Source organism: Diorhabda carinulata, chromosome X, assembly GCF_026250575.1.
Source record: "Diorhabda carinulata isolate Delta chromosome X, icDioCari1.1, whole genome shotgun sequence".
Classification (NCBI taxonomy): Eukaryota; Metazoa; Arthropoda; class Insecta; order Coleoptera; family Chrysomelidae; genus Diorhabda; species Diorhabda carinulata.
Window position 1 is genome coordinate 7,170,024 of NC_079472.1, and position 18,790 is coordinate 7,188,813.

Below are 18,790 nucleotides of genomic sequence, written 5' to 3' on the forward strand. Positions count from 1 at the left end.
TTATGGAATAATGCGGCCAATACATACATAATACAGGCAATTACTTGCGCATATAAATCCAAAAGGAAGGGAAATAGTAAATTATCCACAATTACACAAAGAAAGAATTAATATAGTCAGATAAGTTTCTTCACTTGCAAGAATTAAAATTTTTTTACCTAACCAATAATAAAAATGAATGCGTGCATCGAACATTTGCAGGTATAAAGACGGTATCTTTCCTCTATTTAGCTTGAAACGTTTATTACTGTAAAGAAAACAATAATTATAAAAGAGTTAACAGAGTAACAAAGAGCTAATACTTTCTTATGAATGCGATTATAGACATAGTCTGTATTCTAGTTTTAATTTCTATTTACTCCTTTCCTTGGGAAACCATTTTTACCCTTACGTATTCAAAGCTGTTAATTTGTTCTAATGAACATTTAAACTAATGTTACCTTATTGGTTTTTAGTGATTCCATTAGTTTCAATTTGACTAATTTCAATTTATATCATATGAGAAAAACATTTGCTCATGTTATCAATTTAATTTTTTGGATACAGCAGTTATCATAAGTGAAAAAGAAGAAACAGGTACATAATAATTGATAATTAAAAAAAGTTAACTATACCAACCAAACAGGATTTTATTTATTTGTACACCGTGTAACTGACATACACTTAGAAAATTTAAAATTAATAGTAAAATATGTACACATTTATTAACAATATTAACATAAAACAATAAATAGGTGCTATCACAACTAGTAAATTTATAAATGCTACCGAAATTTATTTGAAACACACGGGGCCTACAGAAAATCCAAAAGCTTGGTTGGTTAAGCCATAGTCTTTCGGATAGAAATCGATGAGTGGAAGATGTGATAATTTTTGAGTCCTCACTTCAAAGATGGTTTCACCTTTGTCGCTTCTGAATTGGCAGTTATCAACTAAGATTTTTGGTTTTTGAGCAGAATCATGAGAGAATTCGTATTTATCATCTCCAAGTAGTTTAATGGACATGTCATAATTTTCGGTCTTTGAATTAAACCATGCGACACTATTTATACAAGTAAAGGTGAAGTTTTGGTAAGCTTCCTTCGAAAGAAGCCTTAAGAAGGACATTTGTACAGTACCCACAGTTTCGTAAGTGATCTGAAACGAAAACAAAATAATAAATTGAGTACTAAATACAAAGTTTACATCACCACTACACCCATACTCGTAATTACACTGTCTGACACGCGTTTCGATAACCAAGTTATCAACTTCATTATAATTGTGTGTGTTGTGTATTGGGAGTATAAACAGTATGCTAGGTATCCCCAACGGTTCCAGGTTTTATTTAATTCATGAGAAATCTATATTGTTTTCAATTGTATATTTTTTTGTAATATTAAAATATAATAAAAGCTCTTACATGGTTGAAGCTAATAAAAATCAACTAACAAGAAGTGCTCAACCTGTGCTAAAAAATTTCATATTTCTAAATCATTTGTCTGGTATCACACAGGAGGAACAGTTTCTCTTTAAGAAGTAATTAAATCAATTGGCTCTTATTTGAGAACAACAAAAAACTTCAAATGGAAAATACAATATTCAGTTTTTAAGAATGTCTTATTATCCATTATTACTTACTGAAAACAAGGGAAAACAAGAAGAGACAGAGGAAGAAATACAGATGTCAAAGAGCAATGCGGGATACAAGACATTGTGAGATGGGGAAGACAGCGTAAGAGGCAGTGGTACAACCATGTAAGACGGATGGACGAGAACAGACTTCCGAGAATAGTCCTAGAAAACCACCCGCCCGGCTCAAGGCCTCCCGGGAGACCACCTAAAAGGTGGAAAGATAGTTGGCAATCCACCTCTCAGGAAAAGATGAAGAGGCAGCTTCAGAATTAACAGATCGACAGATCTCCAAGAAGTAGAAGAAGAAGACTCACTGAAATTAAGAAAGGCCAATTAGATATATATATATATATATATATATATATATATATATATATATATATATATATATATATATATATATATATATATATATATATATATGGATGAAACTTGTATTCATGTATGGGTACTTGTTGGTATGTCCTTTTCGATTGAGGTCTATCAAGGCCCACAATAAAAGGATAAAGACTGATTATTGTATTCAGAATGCTAAATTGATTTCAAGTCTAATAACACCAGAGTTGATTATTCATAGAAAGATGAATATTGAAAATGGCAAAAAAAAACGTTTATTAGAAAACTTAAATCCAAACTTTTTTTTGTTAGTTACGTTAGTTAGAGATAAACCAAGAGAAGAAGGAAGAGATGATTAAACTGGTTTAACGCGGGCTCTAGACACTACGTTACCTGATCGGCAGTCTCATTACTTTGCTATAAACCTGGAATATGTGTATGAAAATACACATTACATAGTTTTTATAAAAATTTTTATCAATTATGATCACTAGAAATTTCTCACATGAAACTTTGCAGAAATTTGAAAAATAAACTATTATTTTTCATATCTTACCTTAAAACCCCCTCGCAAATTTGAGTACCGATTCACTTTATTACCCTCTTTTTGCCATTGAATATTTGGTATACTCGAACTGTGAACGTCTGGATACACGCATGTTTCTCCTTCTGCTGTCATATTACAAAAAACATAAACTGTATCATCTTTCATTCCCAAATTGGGGTCTATCCAGTACCAGCCTACATAGAAAATAAACTATATCAAAACAAATATGATAGATATTCTACACTTAAATGGACGTGAAAAATTTAGTTCCAAAGGAAATAAATGAGAAAGATTTAAATTCTGTAAAAGTAGTCTGGATCACGTTCACTAACGTTCGCAAACCAAACAGAGTGGATGAGGAAAAGTGTACTATCTCAAGTATTGAAACTATTAACAAAGAATTTTCTTTTCTATTGAGTGATACTCATCTTAAACATATTGAGGATCAAAATGATCTTGGTATTACTGTAACATCAAACATAAAATGGGAGCCCCGTATCTCAAAAGATCGGTACGCTGATATAGCATCATATATATCTAACGATATAAACTTGAAAATAGTTCAAAAATATGAAGTGCTATCTTTGTAAAGGGTATGGACCTGTTAGAGAAATGCTAGAGAAAAATTATAAAAATCTCATCTCAAACATTTCAGCTTACTAAGCAAAACATAGCACAAAAGTGGAAACCCTACAGAAATTTTCAAAGGTGTCACAATCTATTATAATTATAACAAGAACAAAGGCGCAGTTTCAAGAGGAAGTCACGGGGTCATGATTTCCCCAAACTGTCTTACTTTCAGGAAAAATTTTAGGGGAGCATCAAAGCTTCTGTAAAGTTTCAGAGAAGTGCTGAAATAGAACGAAAACAACTAAGCAGTTGCACATGGCATCATAAGGCCGAAAGGTCATTATAGATTAAAATAGGACGGCATAAGGCACGCAAAGATGATACCATACGATTGTTCCCTTGTTCTTATTTAACCCATTTGTGGATAATATGTGAATAAGAAAATTTACCTATAGAAAGCCCTGATCACAGTTTTACTTTTTTTAATGTCAATTCGTGACCTCTCCTCTCCCAAACTGAGAAGCTGAAACCGCGCCTACAAGAATATCCTACATCGTCTAATAAGAATTCAAGCGATAATTTTAAATTGAATAATAAAAAAATCCAAAGTTATAGAGAAAAAACTTTTTTACAACTTATGTCGTGCAGGGACGTCTAGCGCATAAGTGCTGAAGCCATCTCAAAAAAATTAAGAACTGAAAAAAAGATAATTACATAATTTGCATAATAGAAAAATAATATTTTTAATGCCTTTTTCTGATATCTTGATAAATAAATTAGTAAAATCGACAAGTTGAATAATCCACAATTTACACTCTTGCAGTATTATTCTGGGATACACGAATGTTTTTCGTACCTTTTTTCTATTTTAAGAGTTTCTTGCGAAAGCGTAAGATCATCAATTTTTTCTTCTGATGAAAAAATAGATTTAATTAATATCATCGCAAGATTAAAAAACGTTATCGAACATGCAAGTCAAGAATAAAACTCGTCATGGAAGACTTTTATTTGATATCTACATACCATGGCAGAAGTAGCTCTTCCAACTAAAAACCCACATAATGTAGGTAGCAGCAAATTATTAAAAAGGATAAAAGGAAACCAGCTGATTAGAAATTGCAATTATAATCAACTATTTTGTATTTCTGTTGGCTTTTATTTTTATTCGTAGCTACTTCACGCTAGTTCTCCATTCCTATTGTTCCTAGATCTTCTCTACATGCTTCTATCTATTTTTCACATGGAGGACCTCTTTACCTTTTCGCTCATTTTCCCCTTAATAAGAATCTTTTCACACAACAATCTTCGTCCATATATCTCATCTGTTGAATAACTCTGACCACATATCCAAGTCAGCTTTGATCTCTACGTTCGATCTTTTCATCGTTTTGATCCTGCACTCCTCCGAAAATCCTTTTTAATAACTTTCTCTTCTATATGTTTATTTTGTTTTCTTATGTTTTTTTGGTGGTGCAACACTCACTGCTATACGACATCGTTGGTTATTTAACTGTCTTGTAGATGCGTAACCTGGCGGCCGGCTCTTAAAATATTTTTCGATATTAATACTTTTCCTAGGTCTCCAAACATTTTGTTCTCATTCGCCAGTCTTTTGTCAATTTCTCTAAGTTTCATCTCCATCATTTTTCACTGACACACTCAGGTTTTCGAACTCCCGGACTTTATCAAATCCATACTTTTTCTCTGTCGTCACTTTTAATTGGTTGTGCTCATTCAAATTCCTTCCCATCTTCATATATTTGGTCCTTTATTCATTTATATGTATTTCCAAAGAGTAGAGTATCTTTTTGGATTTACCTATAAGTACCACATCATCTGCGTAGGCAAGGATTTTTGGTTTTGTTGTTGTAAGTTATCCCCTGGTTTCGAATGCCACTACACCTCAGGATCTCCTCGTTTTAAACTTATTAACCAAAACTAATCATACCAGTGAATTCTGGAAGGTTCAAAGAATTTTTTAAGCCAATATTTCATTTCTTGAAAAATCTCACACATTTCTCTTCTTAAAGACAATAAAAGTAAACATTTGTGTGGCAACCCTTACAACAATTCGGCATAAAACCCGACAAAACTTCTACAAGTTAATTTTTTTTGGAAACATTCAAGATCAGCCAAAATTTTTCACCACGAGCCGTCAATGATGTTGTGTTGTATCTCTGGAATACTCTATCAGAAGAGAAAGTATTCGAACCTAGTGTATACTCTTTGAAAAAAAAATAGACTGGTATCAGTCACACTATATACTAACCTTTTTTTCAATCGACATTCTCTTATTCCATAAAATAAGAGTAGTGAAAAAAAAACGCGACAACAGCATTAATACCTTACCATTTTTCAGATGCGGATGTCCGTAATGAAGATCTCTACAAGTCATCGCCGGATTTTCTTTTGTTCCATTTGGTTTTCTAAAACTCTCCAGTTCGATTCTCATATTATATATTGTACTATACATTTCTAAAAACTTGATGTTTATATCCTCTTTCGACATCTCGTCAATTTTAGATCCGAGTTCGTCTTCATATTCCTCACTAAACAATTTCAACTGAGCCAACGAAAATTTTGAGTTATCTATACACTTACATCATTTCTTCCACACTTCTTCTTTCTCTAACAACACCTTTGTCGACATTATTCATTTGAAATAATAATTCAGGAGGTAACAAGGGCATTTCAGCAGGTGGACCTGGAGGTCCGATCGGTCCTGGTGGACCTACTTCACCCTTAATGCCAGCTTGACCGTCAGTTCCTTTTGGACCAGGAGGACCTTCTATACCGGGAGGACCTGGAGGACCGTCAATACCTTTAGGGCCAGCAAGACCAACAGGTCCCTGAAATAGGAATGAATGCATAATGTATCCCAACAGAAGCTAGCATTTCTTTAACACTTAGTAGAAAGTTAATTTGAAAATTTTAACTGTTTTATAGCTATTAGATAGCGCTGATTTCATATCTGCTTTTAGTTTTTTCGTATCATGTAAGGTTATTTTACAAAACAGTGAAATCCCAAATACAGAAAAACCATTTATTTTATTCTTAAGCAAAAAGTAACCAGTTGAGGGAAAATAATGAACAATCAAAAGATTTCATGTCTAAAGAAAGATTGAGACAAGGAGGAGTACTGAGTCGGAGGCTAATCATAATGATACAGTGAAACAGTTACAAGTAGGAGACTTCTTCACTTTGGACAAGTGAAGAATTTCAATTCTTTAGGCGTATATATACAGAATTGTACAGAAAATTGAAGGACGAAAGTCCATGGCTTTGGGACCATTCTATTTGGCTGCTGCACTGTTGGATCCTTTAAATCAAGGCATTCATTTAACCGCGGAAGAGAGATGGCATTTATCCATAAAATAGCTAGGAATATTGGTATTTCAGTTTCAAGCGAGATAACAAGTTACCTAGCAAAAGATGGTATATAGGGTAAAAAATTTGGGTAACTGGGGCCTTTGTGTCCCCAATAGTATGGTTGCAAGCCATCCTAACACATAGACGGATTACAAAGCTGCACTTGGCATATTAACAACTACTGTGAGTTCTGGGAGATCCTTTAAAATCTAAAACCAGATTCACAATAAGATAAAGAACCGTTTAACAAAAGGAGGAGTCGGTAAGATAATGTTTCGTTCCCATAACTGGTTCCGGTGCCCCTAATATTAAAATGTAGGATTTTTGGACGAGTTAGATACAAAATAAGAATCTGAAGAGAGTTAAACTTATTCTTTTGCTGCTTCTGACTCAGAAGCTGACAGATTGTTCATTGTTAATGTTGTTTTAAAGATATACATAACTTTTTCATGAAGCAATAAGCAATTTCGGTCCACATTTTCCATCTGTTACACCTCAAATAAAATTAATCCTCTAAAACAATAGAAGAAAATAGTGCTCATCAAAAGTTTTTTTATGAAAATATTTTCCGAAAATTTTCCTTTACACTAATGGTAACTGTCTATTATTTTCCATTTTATAATTAAACTTCCATTATAGAAACTGTAGATTTGATATCACTAAAAAGCGGCTATACTAGCATATTCATTGCATTTTTTGATGACATCTCTTAGATAAAATTTAGATTTCCGATTATATACCATTCAAAGAGTTATCAAAGATTAGATAATTTCAAAACTTTGGCAGTATACCACCACTATGTTGAGGTAAATGGCAGTTTCAATTTCAGTACTTGATATATTCAAGTAACTTCTTCGGTATTTCTAGATTTTCATTCTTATTAAGTTAAATAATTGAATGCTGTTTATATTACTTTAAAATGCTTACCATGTTTCCTTTTATACCTTCAGGTCCTCTGGGACCTTTCTCTCCACGTTCACCTCTTTCTCCTTCTTCTCCTTTTTTCCCAGTTGGTCCCAGGTCACCTCTGTGTCCTTTAGGACCTCTTCGGCCTCGATCGCCTTTATTACCCTTTGGTCCTGATTCTCCTATCTTACCTTGAGGTCCAGGTAAACCAGGAGAACCCACGGGGCCATTATCACCCTGTAAAATATTAGAAATAATTAGACCCTGCACAAGATTTAAAGGACATAACAAGCTTATTGCATAGGGATTTTTAAATTTTTAAAATATATTTTTCAACTAAAGTGAAAATAGTTTAGCAGAGGTGATTATATTAGGTAGACTGAAAAGTTCACAGGCTAATACATTATAATACACAGGCTAATACATATATATTAGTATTGAATCCGTATGATCTGAATCACAAAAGCAGTTATCTGAGTGAATTGAACCTGGCGACAGCAGACCGAATCAAGCAAAAAATCAGCTGAAAGGTTATGGTCTAAATTTTGGTATATACACGGAATATTTTGTTGCCAAAGAAAAATGGTTACATGAAAATGGAATAGAAAAATTAGAAAACCCTTATATTGATACTCTGGAAGGAAACTACCTTGATGAATGGTATGAAAAAATTAAAAACAAAGATTATTTCTTAGAAAATTCTTTGATCGTCTTCTGAGATAACCTCTTCCCTCGCTTGGACGATACAATGTTGGATTTCGTGTGGCGTACACTCTTCTTGTTGCTCTAAGAAAGCAAGAGCAGCGTCGATCGCCTTCAGCGCGCCGGTGTATGATATATTGTCATCTTAACTTCCTTAGCATCGGTTACCATATCGATGATTTCCTCGTCGGTAATCTTCATCTAAACATCTTAATTGCACCAATAATGAATGTCTTTGCTTTTCATTTGATCTTCAACGGGTAACTCATTGGCTAGTTCGACTAGTTCACTCACGTCCTCGTGTTCTAGTGCTTTTATGCATGGTCCGTCTATGTTTTTACCTCATCCTAGGCCGACGCAATTCAGTATGACACATCTTTCTCGATTTCTTCACGTTTTGGTCTCCAATCGCCAACTGTCACTTCCCCAACCCCTAAATCAGCGGCCACCTTTTTTATCGATTCACTATTGTCCAATCGTTTAATAGCATTAAATTTTATTTCAAAACAAACTAGAACTCTCTTCTGTTTCTCACTCATACAGTAGGAACAATAATATGAATAAAAATGGCAAAAATAACACACCAACACAACCACAATTAGCGCGAGTACGTCTAACATCAACAGAGTTCAGCGCGAGTTCAGAGCCAATTGAGTCTAGAATGTGTCATCTTCGCCTTCCCACGACATGACGGCTCGACCTCGCTATTAAGATCTTTATTTATGTTTGTTATTTTAACCGAGGCTCGGTTAACAGAGACTCGGATAACCGAGAGTTTACTGAATTATAATTATATCTACTTCTAAAAGGCTGTTACTAATTTTGAATGGACAGAACAGAGAACAAAATTAAGCAGGGTTCCAGAAGATAAATAGTTATGAACATCAGATTTTAACACAGTTAAGTGGACGCTTTCCAGTAAAGTTTGAGAAGGAGCCATCGATAACAATGATAACAGCATTTTTTCACAATTCAGTATGTCATTTAATAAGACCACTATTTAAAGTTTCAGCAAATCTTCAATATTTGACTCTTCTAGAAAACTTGGAAAAAAATCTGAATTGAGCTTCCAAAATGATTAATTATGTCAACTATGTTGGTCTTAATTTGGGTATAGAATGAAATTAAGGTATAGAATATAAAATTATAAAATTTCAAGTCCAAAATATTATTTTCATGATACTGACCGCAGCTCCAGGTGCTCCAACAATACCAGGAACTCCCGGAGGACCCGGAACTCCTTGAGGTCCGGGTTGCCCTTGAAGTCCCGGAGCTCCTATAACACCCATGTCACCTTTCTCTCCTGGCAACCCAGTGTTTCCTTGCTGACCCGCTGGACCTTCAGGTCCCTAATACAAACATTATATTACACATTTTAAGTATCATTTATACCCGATTGACTTATTTACATACCGGTCTACCAACAGGGCCTACTGGTCCAATTTTTCCTGGTAAGCCTTGTTCTCCTTGAGGTCCTACCTCTCCGGGCTTTCCATTATCTCCGTTAAGACCTGCTTCTCCTTTTAATCCCGGCAATCCCGGTTCACCTGGTGGCCCTGGAAAGCCAGTTGCACCTGGAGATCCTTTAGGTCCTTCCGGGCCTGGGAGACCTCTTGGACCTGGTGCACCTTGAATACCCTGTTTTCCTTCATCTCCTTTTGGTCCGATCGGTCCTAAATCACCCTAAAAAATTAAATCGGAGTTTAATTTTATTAAAAAAATAAATAGTGTCAAAAATAAATAACTTACAAAAACAATTGTTGATAATTTTAGTTTGGAATCTTTAGTCTGACAGCTCCAGGATAATAATCTAGTACAACCAAAGGAATATTGGACGTATTTTAATGTATAAAATAAAAACAATTCATTTGTAAATAACAAACCAGATTTTTCTTGTTAATTTGCAATCAACACAAAGCAAGTGGTATTCAGTGATTGAATGAATTTGTATGAAACTTTTAAGCTACTGCTTACAACAATAAAAAAAATTTTACCACCTTTCCTCATTTCACGCTAAAATCCACCGTCGCGTGTCAACATGAAATTTCACCTTGATAAACATTCATTTTCTCTTTTCTGAGTACCTACCTCAGTATAAAAATTCGAATTTTGTTATAAAATGTAATGGAAATATATAATAACTGTGTGAAATAACAAAACTTACATTTTTTCCTTCATTTCCAGGAGGTCCCGGAGGGCCTGGTTGCCCAGAATCTCCCTTTAAGCCTTGAGATCCCTCAGGACCTACAGGTCCAGTCATTCCTTCAGCGCCTTTAGGTCCTCTTGTTCCTGGTTCTCCTGGAGAACCAGCTGGACCCGGAGGACCCTTTTGACCTAAAGCAAGTTTTAAACAATTGTAATAATTGAATTTCAGAAAATAATTGATATAATTATCATCATATTTAATATTTAAGAATCGGATGGAGTCTCAGTGGAGACATACTCCAGATCTACAAAAAATCCAAAAAGTTCATAACCATACCAGCTAAGAAGTCGAAGGAACTTCTCGTGATGATCAAAAACGACATCAAACTGGTTGTTGACCTTCTGACAGGTCAATGCCCCTACAAATACCACCTTAAGACGATAATCATTGCAGAGAGGACGACAACTGCAAATTTTGGGAGCAACCCATGGAAACAGCAGAGTATCTACTCTGTCAATGTCCTGTACATTTCACTAAGAGACTTAAGTGCCTTGAAGAAGTAGTATTAACATTTTACAAGCAGAATAATCAGATGTAGAGTCTTGTACAAAATATATTGTAGATAAAGGTGGTGAAGGGCTGAGCTGTAAAGGTAAAACTACTCCACAACAACGTACAATCTAATCGTAGCTAAGCTGAAACTTACTTCTGTAAGTTTCAGCTTACTAAAAGTTGAAAACATGGTAGAAATGTAGAAATGGAAATCTCATTCAAATATCATCACCAAACATCATTGGAAACTGAAAATTTAATGTTGAAGTAGATTTGACTTTACACAAACATATTGCAATCAAATATCTTGTTATGTCAAGTCTGTTAATCACAATCTTAAGTTGTTTTGTCAACATTGCATGCAGCAAGACTCAACCTAAATGTTAATGATGAAGCTTTGCAACTGCTATACATCAGACATTTTGCATAAAATCTCTAATAATTTGACACATTTAATTGTAGTTTGTTTAGTTCTACGTCCTATTTGATTTTTTTCAAATCAGATGAATTGAAATATCTATATCACCCCTCACCAATTAATTATCAACCTTTGCTTTACAGAATTAAATGAATGCATGTCTCACTTTGCCATTCTTTTTGATCCACCAGATCGAAATGAAAACAGGTGAGATGATACCATGAATTCAATTTGAATTAAATCAGATTTGCTAAAGGAAAGTTGTTATTATTGTCTAATGATAGCAAAATACAGTGGACAGAAATATCTAGAAGTCATCAAAAAATTCACTCTAGGACCAACATACTAATTTGTCAGAAATATTAGATGGTTGTTATACAAAGATCCACTTAAATAGACAAAATAGAAAAACCAAAACAATATAAAAAAGGCATCAGCAATATGAATATTTTGAAACTTCATTGAATATCATAGTTACTTGAGTTTGTTTGTTGATAAACTAATAGTAACACACACTTTTCAAATTTGTCAAATACACTCGTTTGAACTTACCAGAATCTCCAATTTCTCCTTTAACTCCTGGTGGTCCTGGTAAACCTTGTGGCCCTGCAGGTCCTGCTGGACCTGTTAAACCTTTGGGTCCTTCTTCGCCTTTAGTTCCATGTCTACCCATAGCCCCCGGAGGTCCTTTTTCTCCAGGAGGACCAACTGGACCTGGTTCACCGCGAAGCCCTTGAAGACCGGGCGTTCCAACAGGACCCTAAAAAAATATAAAATTATTTTTTTACTTTTTTGTTTCTTGAAGGAAAATCTAATTCTTACTCCTTCTCCTTTGCTTCCTTTAAATCCTTTCTCCCCTGGCGGACCAACGTCACCTTTATCGCCATCTTCTCCTGGAGGACCAATTGGTCCAGGTGCTCCGGGAAGACCTCTCAATCCTTGAATTCCATCTCTTCCAGCTATTCCTGGAGCACCACGATCGCCTCTCTCACCCTTCGCTCCGCCAGATCCCGGGGAACCTGGAGGTCCTTTTCTACCTTCTGGTCCCGGTGGTCCATCTTTTCCCACCTCGCCCTGTTGACCTTTATCACCTGGAGGTCCCGGTGGCCCAACAGGACCCATATCACCTTTTCCTCCAGCGGGGCCCTATGACGTTACTAAATATACATATCTATACAATAAAAGATGCCAGAAATATGAGATGCAACAAAACATTGTCGGAATGAAATTGCCTTGAAAAAATGTTCAAGAATTTGGACAAGGAGAAGCAATATTGGGGTTTCTTGCCTGATATTGTCATAAATAGTTTTTATTTTGGAATTCAAAATATTCATCATCACTCTGTCGGTACTCGTTAGTTAGTAGTTAGTTTTAATAAATGAGATTCTGGGATTCTCATAAAAATGTAAATAACAATGAACTCACTGGTAGTCCACTAGCTCCCTTTTCTCCTGGAAGTCCGGGTAAACCTACTGGACCAGTTGGGCCAGATTGACCTGGAGGTCCCGGTGGCCCTGGTAATCCTTCTTTACCTGCTTCTCCAGGTAGTCCTGATTCACCTGGTACACCGGGTGCACCTGATGATCCTGGTTCACCAATCGGTCCTGGTTCTCCTGCGGGTCCTTGTGGACCTATTACACCAGCAGCTCCTGGAGGTCCGGGTTTTCCCGGCTCACCCTGAATTTATCAAAGAAATAAAAAGGATATCAAAAAACATGAATGAATTATTGTAAATATTTTTGACTTACCGGTGTACCTCTTTCTCCTGGCATACCTGGTAATCCATCCTTTCCAGGTGGTCCTACTTTTCCAGGAAGCCCAGTAAAGCCTCTGCTACCTTCTGGACCTGGTGGACCGATTTCTCCTTGTGGTCCAGAAGCCCCCGGTTGTCCAGTGTCACCTTACAAAAAAGAATGACAGAAATATACTCATAACTATACAGAGCAGATGAATGGGAAACTTCAAAAGCGGAATAAGAACATAGACATTTTATATCTAAATTAAATCAAAATACCTTTTGGACCTTGGGGACCATCCGAGCCTTGCCTTCCTCTTCCCCCTCTGAATCCTCTAGGTCCCATATCACCACGTTCTCCTTGTGGTCCAGTATGACCCTATTCAATATATAAGAAATGTTAATAACACGAAATAGCAGAATTTCCACAGTATATTTTAGTAAATCCTTTAATAAATAAAGCTGAATACTAACTCTATCGCCCTTTTCCCCATCAGGTCCAGTGCGTCCAGTCTCTCCTTTATCACCTTTCTCACCTGTTGCACCAGGATATCCAATTAGCCCTTGAGCACCTTCTTTCCCTTTTTCTCCAGGGTGCCCCACATTTCCAGTTTCCCCTCGAGGACCTTCAAAACCTTTTGGACCTTCAGGTCCTTCCAGTCCAGGTATACCAGGGGGCCCTTGCACCCCTACATCTCCCTTGGCTCCAGTTTCCCCCTTTTCTCCTTCTGCTCCTTTCTCTCCTGGCTCCCCCTTTTCACCTTGAACACCTCTTTTACCTTCATCTCCTTTTACTCCACGTCCACCAGGAAATCCTATAGTGCCTTGTGGGCCTGGAGCTCCTTGATCGCCTTTAGTACCAGGTTGTCCGGGATTTCCATCAATTCCAGGCAACCCTTCGGCACCTGGCAGACCTGGAACGCCGGGTTTACCGGGAGGCCCCTTAAAAAAGAAAGATATAATTGATAATCGAGATAAAACGAGAAAAACCAACAGTAGCTAACAAATATCTAAATTGGAAAAATCACTGACATGAATAATAAGAAATATGTCAATTTTAAAGATAATTTCTAAATCCATATAAAATTATGTTATGCATTTCTTTTGTCAACTGCGAGAACTCAGAGGTACTGATATCGACATTGAGATCAATAAACTCCAAGTTCTCCAATGAAAGGGATAAATATTCATCATAGTATATAACCAGGAACTAGTTTTTTTCTTTTAAAGAGCGGTTAGACTTTATTTTTCTTTTATTATTCTCCCATGGGATAGTATATAGGTTTTTTTGTACAAAATATATTTAATTTTTATATACAGGGTGTTTCTGAATTCATAAGCAAATGCAAGAAACTATTTCCTGTTTTATGAGGAATCTGCCCCAAAATACAATTCACCCCTTCACCTTTATGTGATAGGTAACACAAAATAGTTTTTCTCATATTTCTCCACTCCACCGGATTATTTTATGAACATCCAGATCATCATCGAAAAGCCCTAGAGCTCACTATAGTTTTCGCTTGTTTCATTAATAACAATAATGATTGATATTCTATTATTCAGTACTAGAACGATTTCTATTAAAAAATCAGAGAATAGTTCTGTACATTTGAGTATCATTGCCTATCATTCATACATTATGCTTCAGTTTGTTTTGACTGTGTATTCTGATATTTATTCTCGTTTAACATATAGTTACAATTGAATGTAATTAGATGATTTCTATAAATTATAATGAATTACATAAAATTAAATAGTTTAAACAGTTGCTGCACCTTTTAATATCGTACGTATTGAGTATTGCCTATATACTGCATATACTCCGATATCGCTTACATGGAACGTATAGTAGTCTCTACATAACATACCCATACAGTGTGGCCAGAGCTAGTACAATTGTACAATTTTAGTACATTTTAGTGTATTTTATACGATAGTACATTTTTCCTTTTTTCTAATACATTTTCCCTGCCGAAATTGATTTATATTTAGATCGTGAGATTTTTGTACTGCATTGCTAATTTTATCGGTAAACTTTATATAAATTTTTCATCCTTAAAATAATAATTGACACAGTCTATATACATTTTTAGAAAAAAATTTAATTTAAACTTATGTTTATACATCTTTCTATAATTTTATTAAATTTGTTTGAAGTTGTTACATTTTTTAGTTCAATTTTTACATTCAGCTTTTAAATTGTGGCAACACTGTACCCATACCCCTTAGGATATGTTCTGTGGTAGTCTTAATAATCAGTTGTTATATTGGGATTAGAAGATTCTATGCATCTGTTAACATGGTTAATTTATTATTTATTTGTTTAGTTTAATTAATAACAGAAGTTTAACAAGTGCTGCTATTTTATGTGTAATTCTTACTATTATTGTTAAATGTCTAATTATTTGACTCGCTTGTCTAACCTAATTTGAAACGATGCCACAAAAAAGACAATAAACATTGGAGTATAAAAATATATAGATAATAAATATGTGCAACTACAAACACATTAATATTTCATGGAAAAGATCAGAGGTGATACAGTTTTGTTCATTAATTGTAGTGATTTTAACATTTATATATGGAGTGTTTTATTCATTGCTTACATTCAATACAGAAGATCAAGTACAAACTATATTCATATACAATTCTAAGGCTGCAGAATTTAAAACTAGCTCCAATTTTTTAAGTATAGCTCTAGATGATGCCGTAATTGCAGAAAATTTTAAACATTTTGATATGACTAATGAAAAATTAATCAAAATGGTGAAACACTTATCTCCGGCCTTTTTTCGTGTTGGTGGTAGTGGAGGAGACAAGATGACATTTTCTTTGAACAATAAAACAAGTGAAATGATTGAAAATGTACATTCAGAAGAAGTAGTTGATTGTGAGAACCCACCAAACATTACCTTAAGTGCACATAATTGGTTGAAGCTAACAAACTTCTCAAAACAAACTTGTACTGATTTATTCTTCGGACTAAATGCATTGCAGAGATTTCAGAATGGTTCGTGGGACTATAGAAATGCTGAACTTATGATCCAATTTTCAAATGAGAATAAGTTGATAGTAAATTGGGAATTGGGCAATGAACCAAATTCGTTCAAACATAAGTTCAATCAAGAAGTAAATGCCTCACAATTGGCTGAAGATTTCAAAACTCTCAGATCGATTTTGAATAAGCATGAGTACAAAGAATCTTTATTAGTGGGACCTGACGTTACAAGACCTCAAGATAATCACAAAGAAAGTGAAATATATTTGGAAGAATTTGTAAAAAATATCGGAAGTAGTATAAATAAAATAACCTGGCACCAATATTATTTGAACGGAAAAACAGCACAACCAAAAGATTTTTTGGATCCAGATATTTTTGATTTATTGAAATATCAGATAAATAAAGTTCGAGAAATTACTATAAAGAGTAACAGATCTATATGGTTGGGAGAAACATCATCTGCCTATGGATCTGGAGCACCCAATTTATCAGATACATTTATTGGAACCTTTATATGGCTAGATAAATTAGGTTTGGCCGCAAAAATGGGTATAGAAGTTGTGATGAGACAATCTATTTTTAAAGGACACTATGCTCTTCTAGATGAAAAGTATGATCCTAATCCTGATTGGTGGATTAGTTTGATATATAAAAAGTTGGTTGGTGGTAATGTTGTACCTTACTATAGCATTTCAAATGATAAAGTAAGACTGTATGTGCATTGCTTAAAAAATGAAAAAATAAAATCTATAGTTATTTTTGGAAGTAATGTGGATAAAATACCAGCAAAGGTTAGAATAGAAGGATTATTGGTAAATAATAGTACTCCTTTGAAATACATTTATGCTTTTCAATTACAATCAACAAATTTATTTTCAAAAGAAGTTTATTTAAATGGTAAAATTTTGAGAATGCTGCCTGGTTATGAATTACCAAAAATTTTACCAAAAAGAGAAAGCATCACCCCATATATTATAATACCTCCTTATTCACTTGTATTTTGGGTCACACCAGAAATAAATATAAAAGCATGTTAAGTTGAGTTTTTATAATTACAAATTCCAATTTCAAATATTTTTATATAATTATAAAAATAAATCTTCAACTTTTTACTTTTTAGATATTTTCAAATGTTTTTCTTATACATTGTTTTGATTTTAGGTGTCTTTTGATAGACATTAGTTTTGAAAACACTAATTTTCTTCAAAAGAGACTTAAAATTAAAATGATTTATTAAAAAAAAATTGACAATGTACATAACAAGTTCTGAAAGTTATATTTTATGAGTATCCTGCGAGTCTTGTAAATCACTTCTGGAGTGTCAATATTTTTTCTATATACTTATTTTTTTTAAACCTCATCTATTATATAATCTGTCCTTGAGAAGGACAAGGATTTGGTATGACTGTTTAACCTTTAACTACATGTGCTTAATATTTTAACACAAGTACATGCATGGTTGATTTTGTACACCACCAAAACAATAAATGAAAATGAGTTAAATAAGAACAAATATGTATACTCTAAGTTTTATTCATCAAAACTTTTTATAAAAACTAATGAAAAATCTTTGAATAAATAATAAAAAAACTACAAAATATGCATTTTTACACAAATTATACCTTATTACATTTACACACTAAATTTCATCTGTGATGTTTCCTTTATTGTTGCATTCTGGACCAGTAATTACTGTATTTGCCTGTTCTTTGCACACCGATCTTTCATATACATGACACTTAATCAGTCTTGCCCTATTTTTATGCATTCCGCAGGAAAAACACTTTCCGTATTTTTGCTGGTGGTTCATCTTCAAGCCGAATATCGAATATCTCTGCTCTTTCTTCAAGATGTGGCTTCATGAGTGATATAGATAATTCTTTTGGAAAAGTCTTCTAAATTTTTGGGCCTCGCATTTTATAAAATTTGTCTATCGTCTATCTTCTTGTTCTCCTTGACACAGAATACGTACTACACTTTTTATCCACTGTAACCACCCCTTATGGAATTGTATTCCATAAAAATTACCGGATTATTTGTTTCGAGATAGATTTAGATTGCAGAATCATCATGCATAGTGGAAAGGAGTATAACTGCTCCATTTTTTTGGCACGTATGACACAATAGCGACGTCTTTTTAGAACCCAAAAATATTTATTTTTTCTCATTGTTCCAACAATTGTTTTATCTTTTAAAAGAATCAAGTTTAAATGGTAGCTTGTATACCAATTGTCGCATGTCAAATTTCTATTCTTTCCTTTGCGTGGTTGCAGCAAACAATCTGTTATATTATCTGGTGTGTATGATTTCCTATATGGACCTTCTGGTTGTTGACCACAATAAATATTGCTACTAATAATTATTTACATAAAAAGTTTTAGGTTCACATAATACAAACATTTTTAGGTCATACTTCACCAGTTTATTCGGTATATACTGAATAAAACTGCATAGTCCTTTAAAGTTTTCTACGAAACGATCAAGTGTGAATCCGATTGCAGCAAGCCTGGTATTTTTATCATCGAATCCAATGACAGACAATAAAAATACAAATCGATTGCAGTTCATGCAACTTGTAAAGATTTCTCATCCTGTACCATCTAGAACACTTCATTTGCTGTTGTATTATCTCGCTCTGGATCGTATAATTTACTCTCAACTTTTCGATTCCATATTTGTGCATTCGACAACATTTTGAATAATATCATTCGTAAAAAACATTTCAAAAGCACTTTTTTCATCAGTAATATATTTTGCACAACTTTTAAGGCCAGGAAAGATTTTTGCAATTGTTTTTTTACTGATTATGCTATAATTATCAGTAAGTGGATTTTTATTCCACGTTGCTGTTTTATCTTTGTCCAGAAATATTCACTTTTTTCCTATATTTCTTC

The 18,790-nt window shown here is 34.2% G+C and overlaps 2 protein-coding genes across 3 annotated transcripts in view; one reads left to right on the forward strand and one right to left on the reverse strand.

The window, feature by feature from the left end:
* Window positions 1-609: 609 nt before the first annotated feature.
* LOC130902223 (collagen alpha-1(XI) chain-like) overlaps window positions 610-18,790 on the reverse strand; it is a 44,844-nt gene continuing 26,663 nt past the window's right edge. The window contains exons 13-26 of one of the 2 annotated variants that reach the window (XM_057814173.1): window positions 13,370-13,837; window positions 13,175-13,274; window positions 12,909-13,060; window positions 12,586-12,837; window positions 11,983-12,306; window positions 11,713-11,920; window positions 10,209-10,378; window positions 9,458-9,727; window positions 9,232-9,393; window positions 7,364-7,579; window positions 5,669-5,916; window positions 5,417-5,616; window positions 2,507-2,691; window positions 610-1,137 (exon numbers count right to left, since the gene is read on the reverse strand). In XM_057814173.1, coding sequence (XP_057670156.1) covers window positions 775-1,137; window positions 2,507-2,691; window positions 5,417-5,616; window positions 5,669-5,916; window positions 7,364-7,579; window positions 9,232-9,393; window positions 9,458-9,727; window positions 10,209-10,378; window positions 11,713-11,920; window positions 11,983-12,306; window positions 12,586-12,837; window positions 12,909-13,060; window positions 13,175-13,274; window positions 13,370-13,837 — 3,318 coding nt within the window. In that variant the 3' untranslated portion in view covers window positions 610-774. The remainder of the gene's footprint in view (window positions 1,138-2,506; window positions 2,692-5,416; window positions 5,617-5,668; window positions 5,917-7,363; window positions 7,580-9,231; window positions 9,394-9,457; window positions 9,728-10,208; window positions 10,379-11,712; window positions 11,921-11,982; window positions 12,307-12,585; window positions 12,838-12,908; window positions 13,061-13,174; window positions 13,275-13,369; window positions 13,838-18,790) is intronic. The other variant, XM_057814171.1, reaches the window with a different exon arrangement.
* Window positions 15,129-17,494, forward strand: LOC130902226 (heparanase-like). The gene has a single exon (XM_057814176.1). The coding sequence runs from the start codon at window positions 15,386-15,388 to the stop codon at window positions 16,931-16,933; it is 1,548 nt and encodes a 515-aa protein (XP_057670159.1). The 5' UTR covers window positions 15,129-15,385; the 3' UTR covers window positions 16,934-17,494.

Excerpts from the sequence above, each read along its gene's own strand:
- LOC130902226 (XM_057814176.1), top strand. The coding sequence starts at position 15,386 with ATGTGCAACTACAAACACATTAATATTTCATGGAAAAGATCAGAGGTG.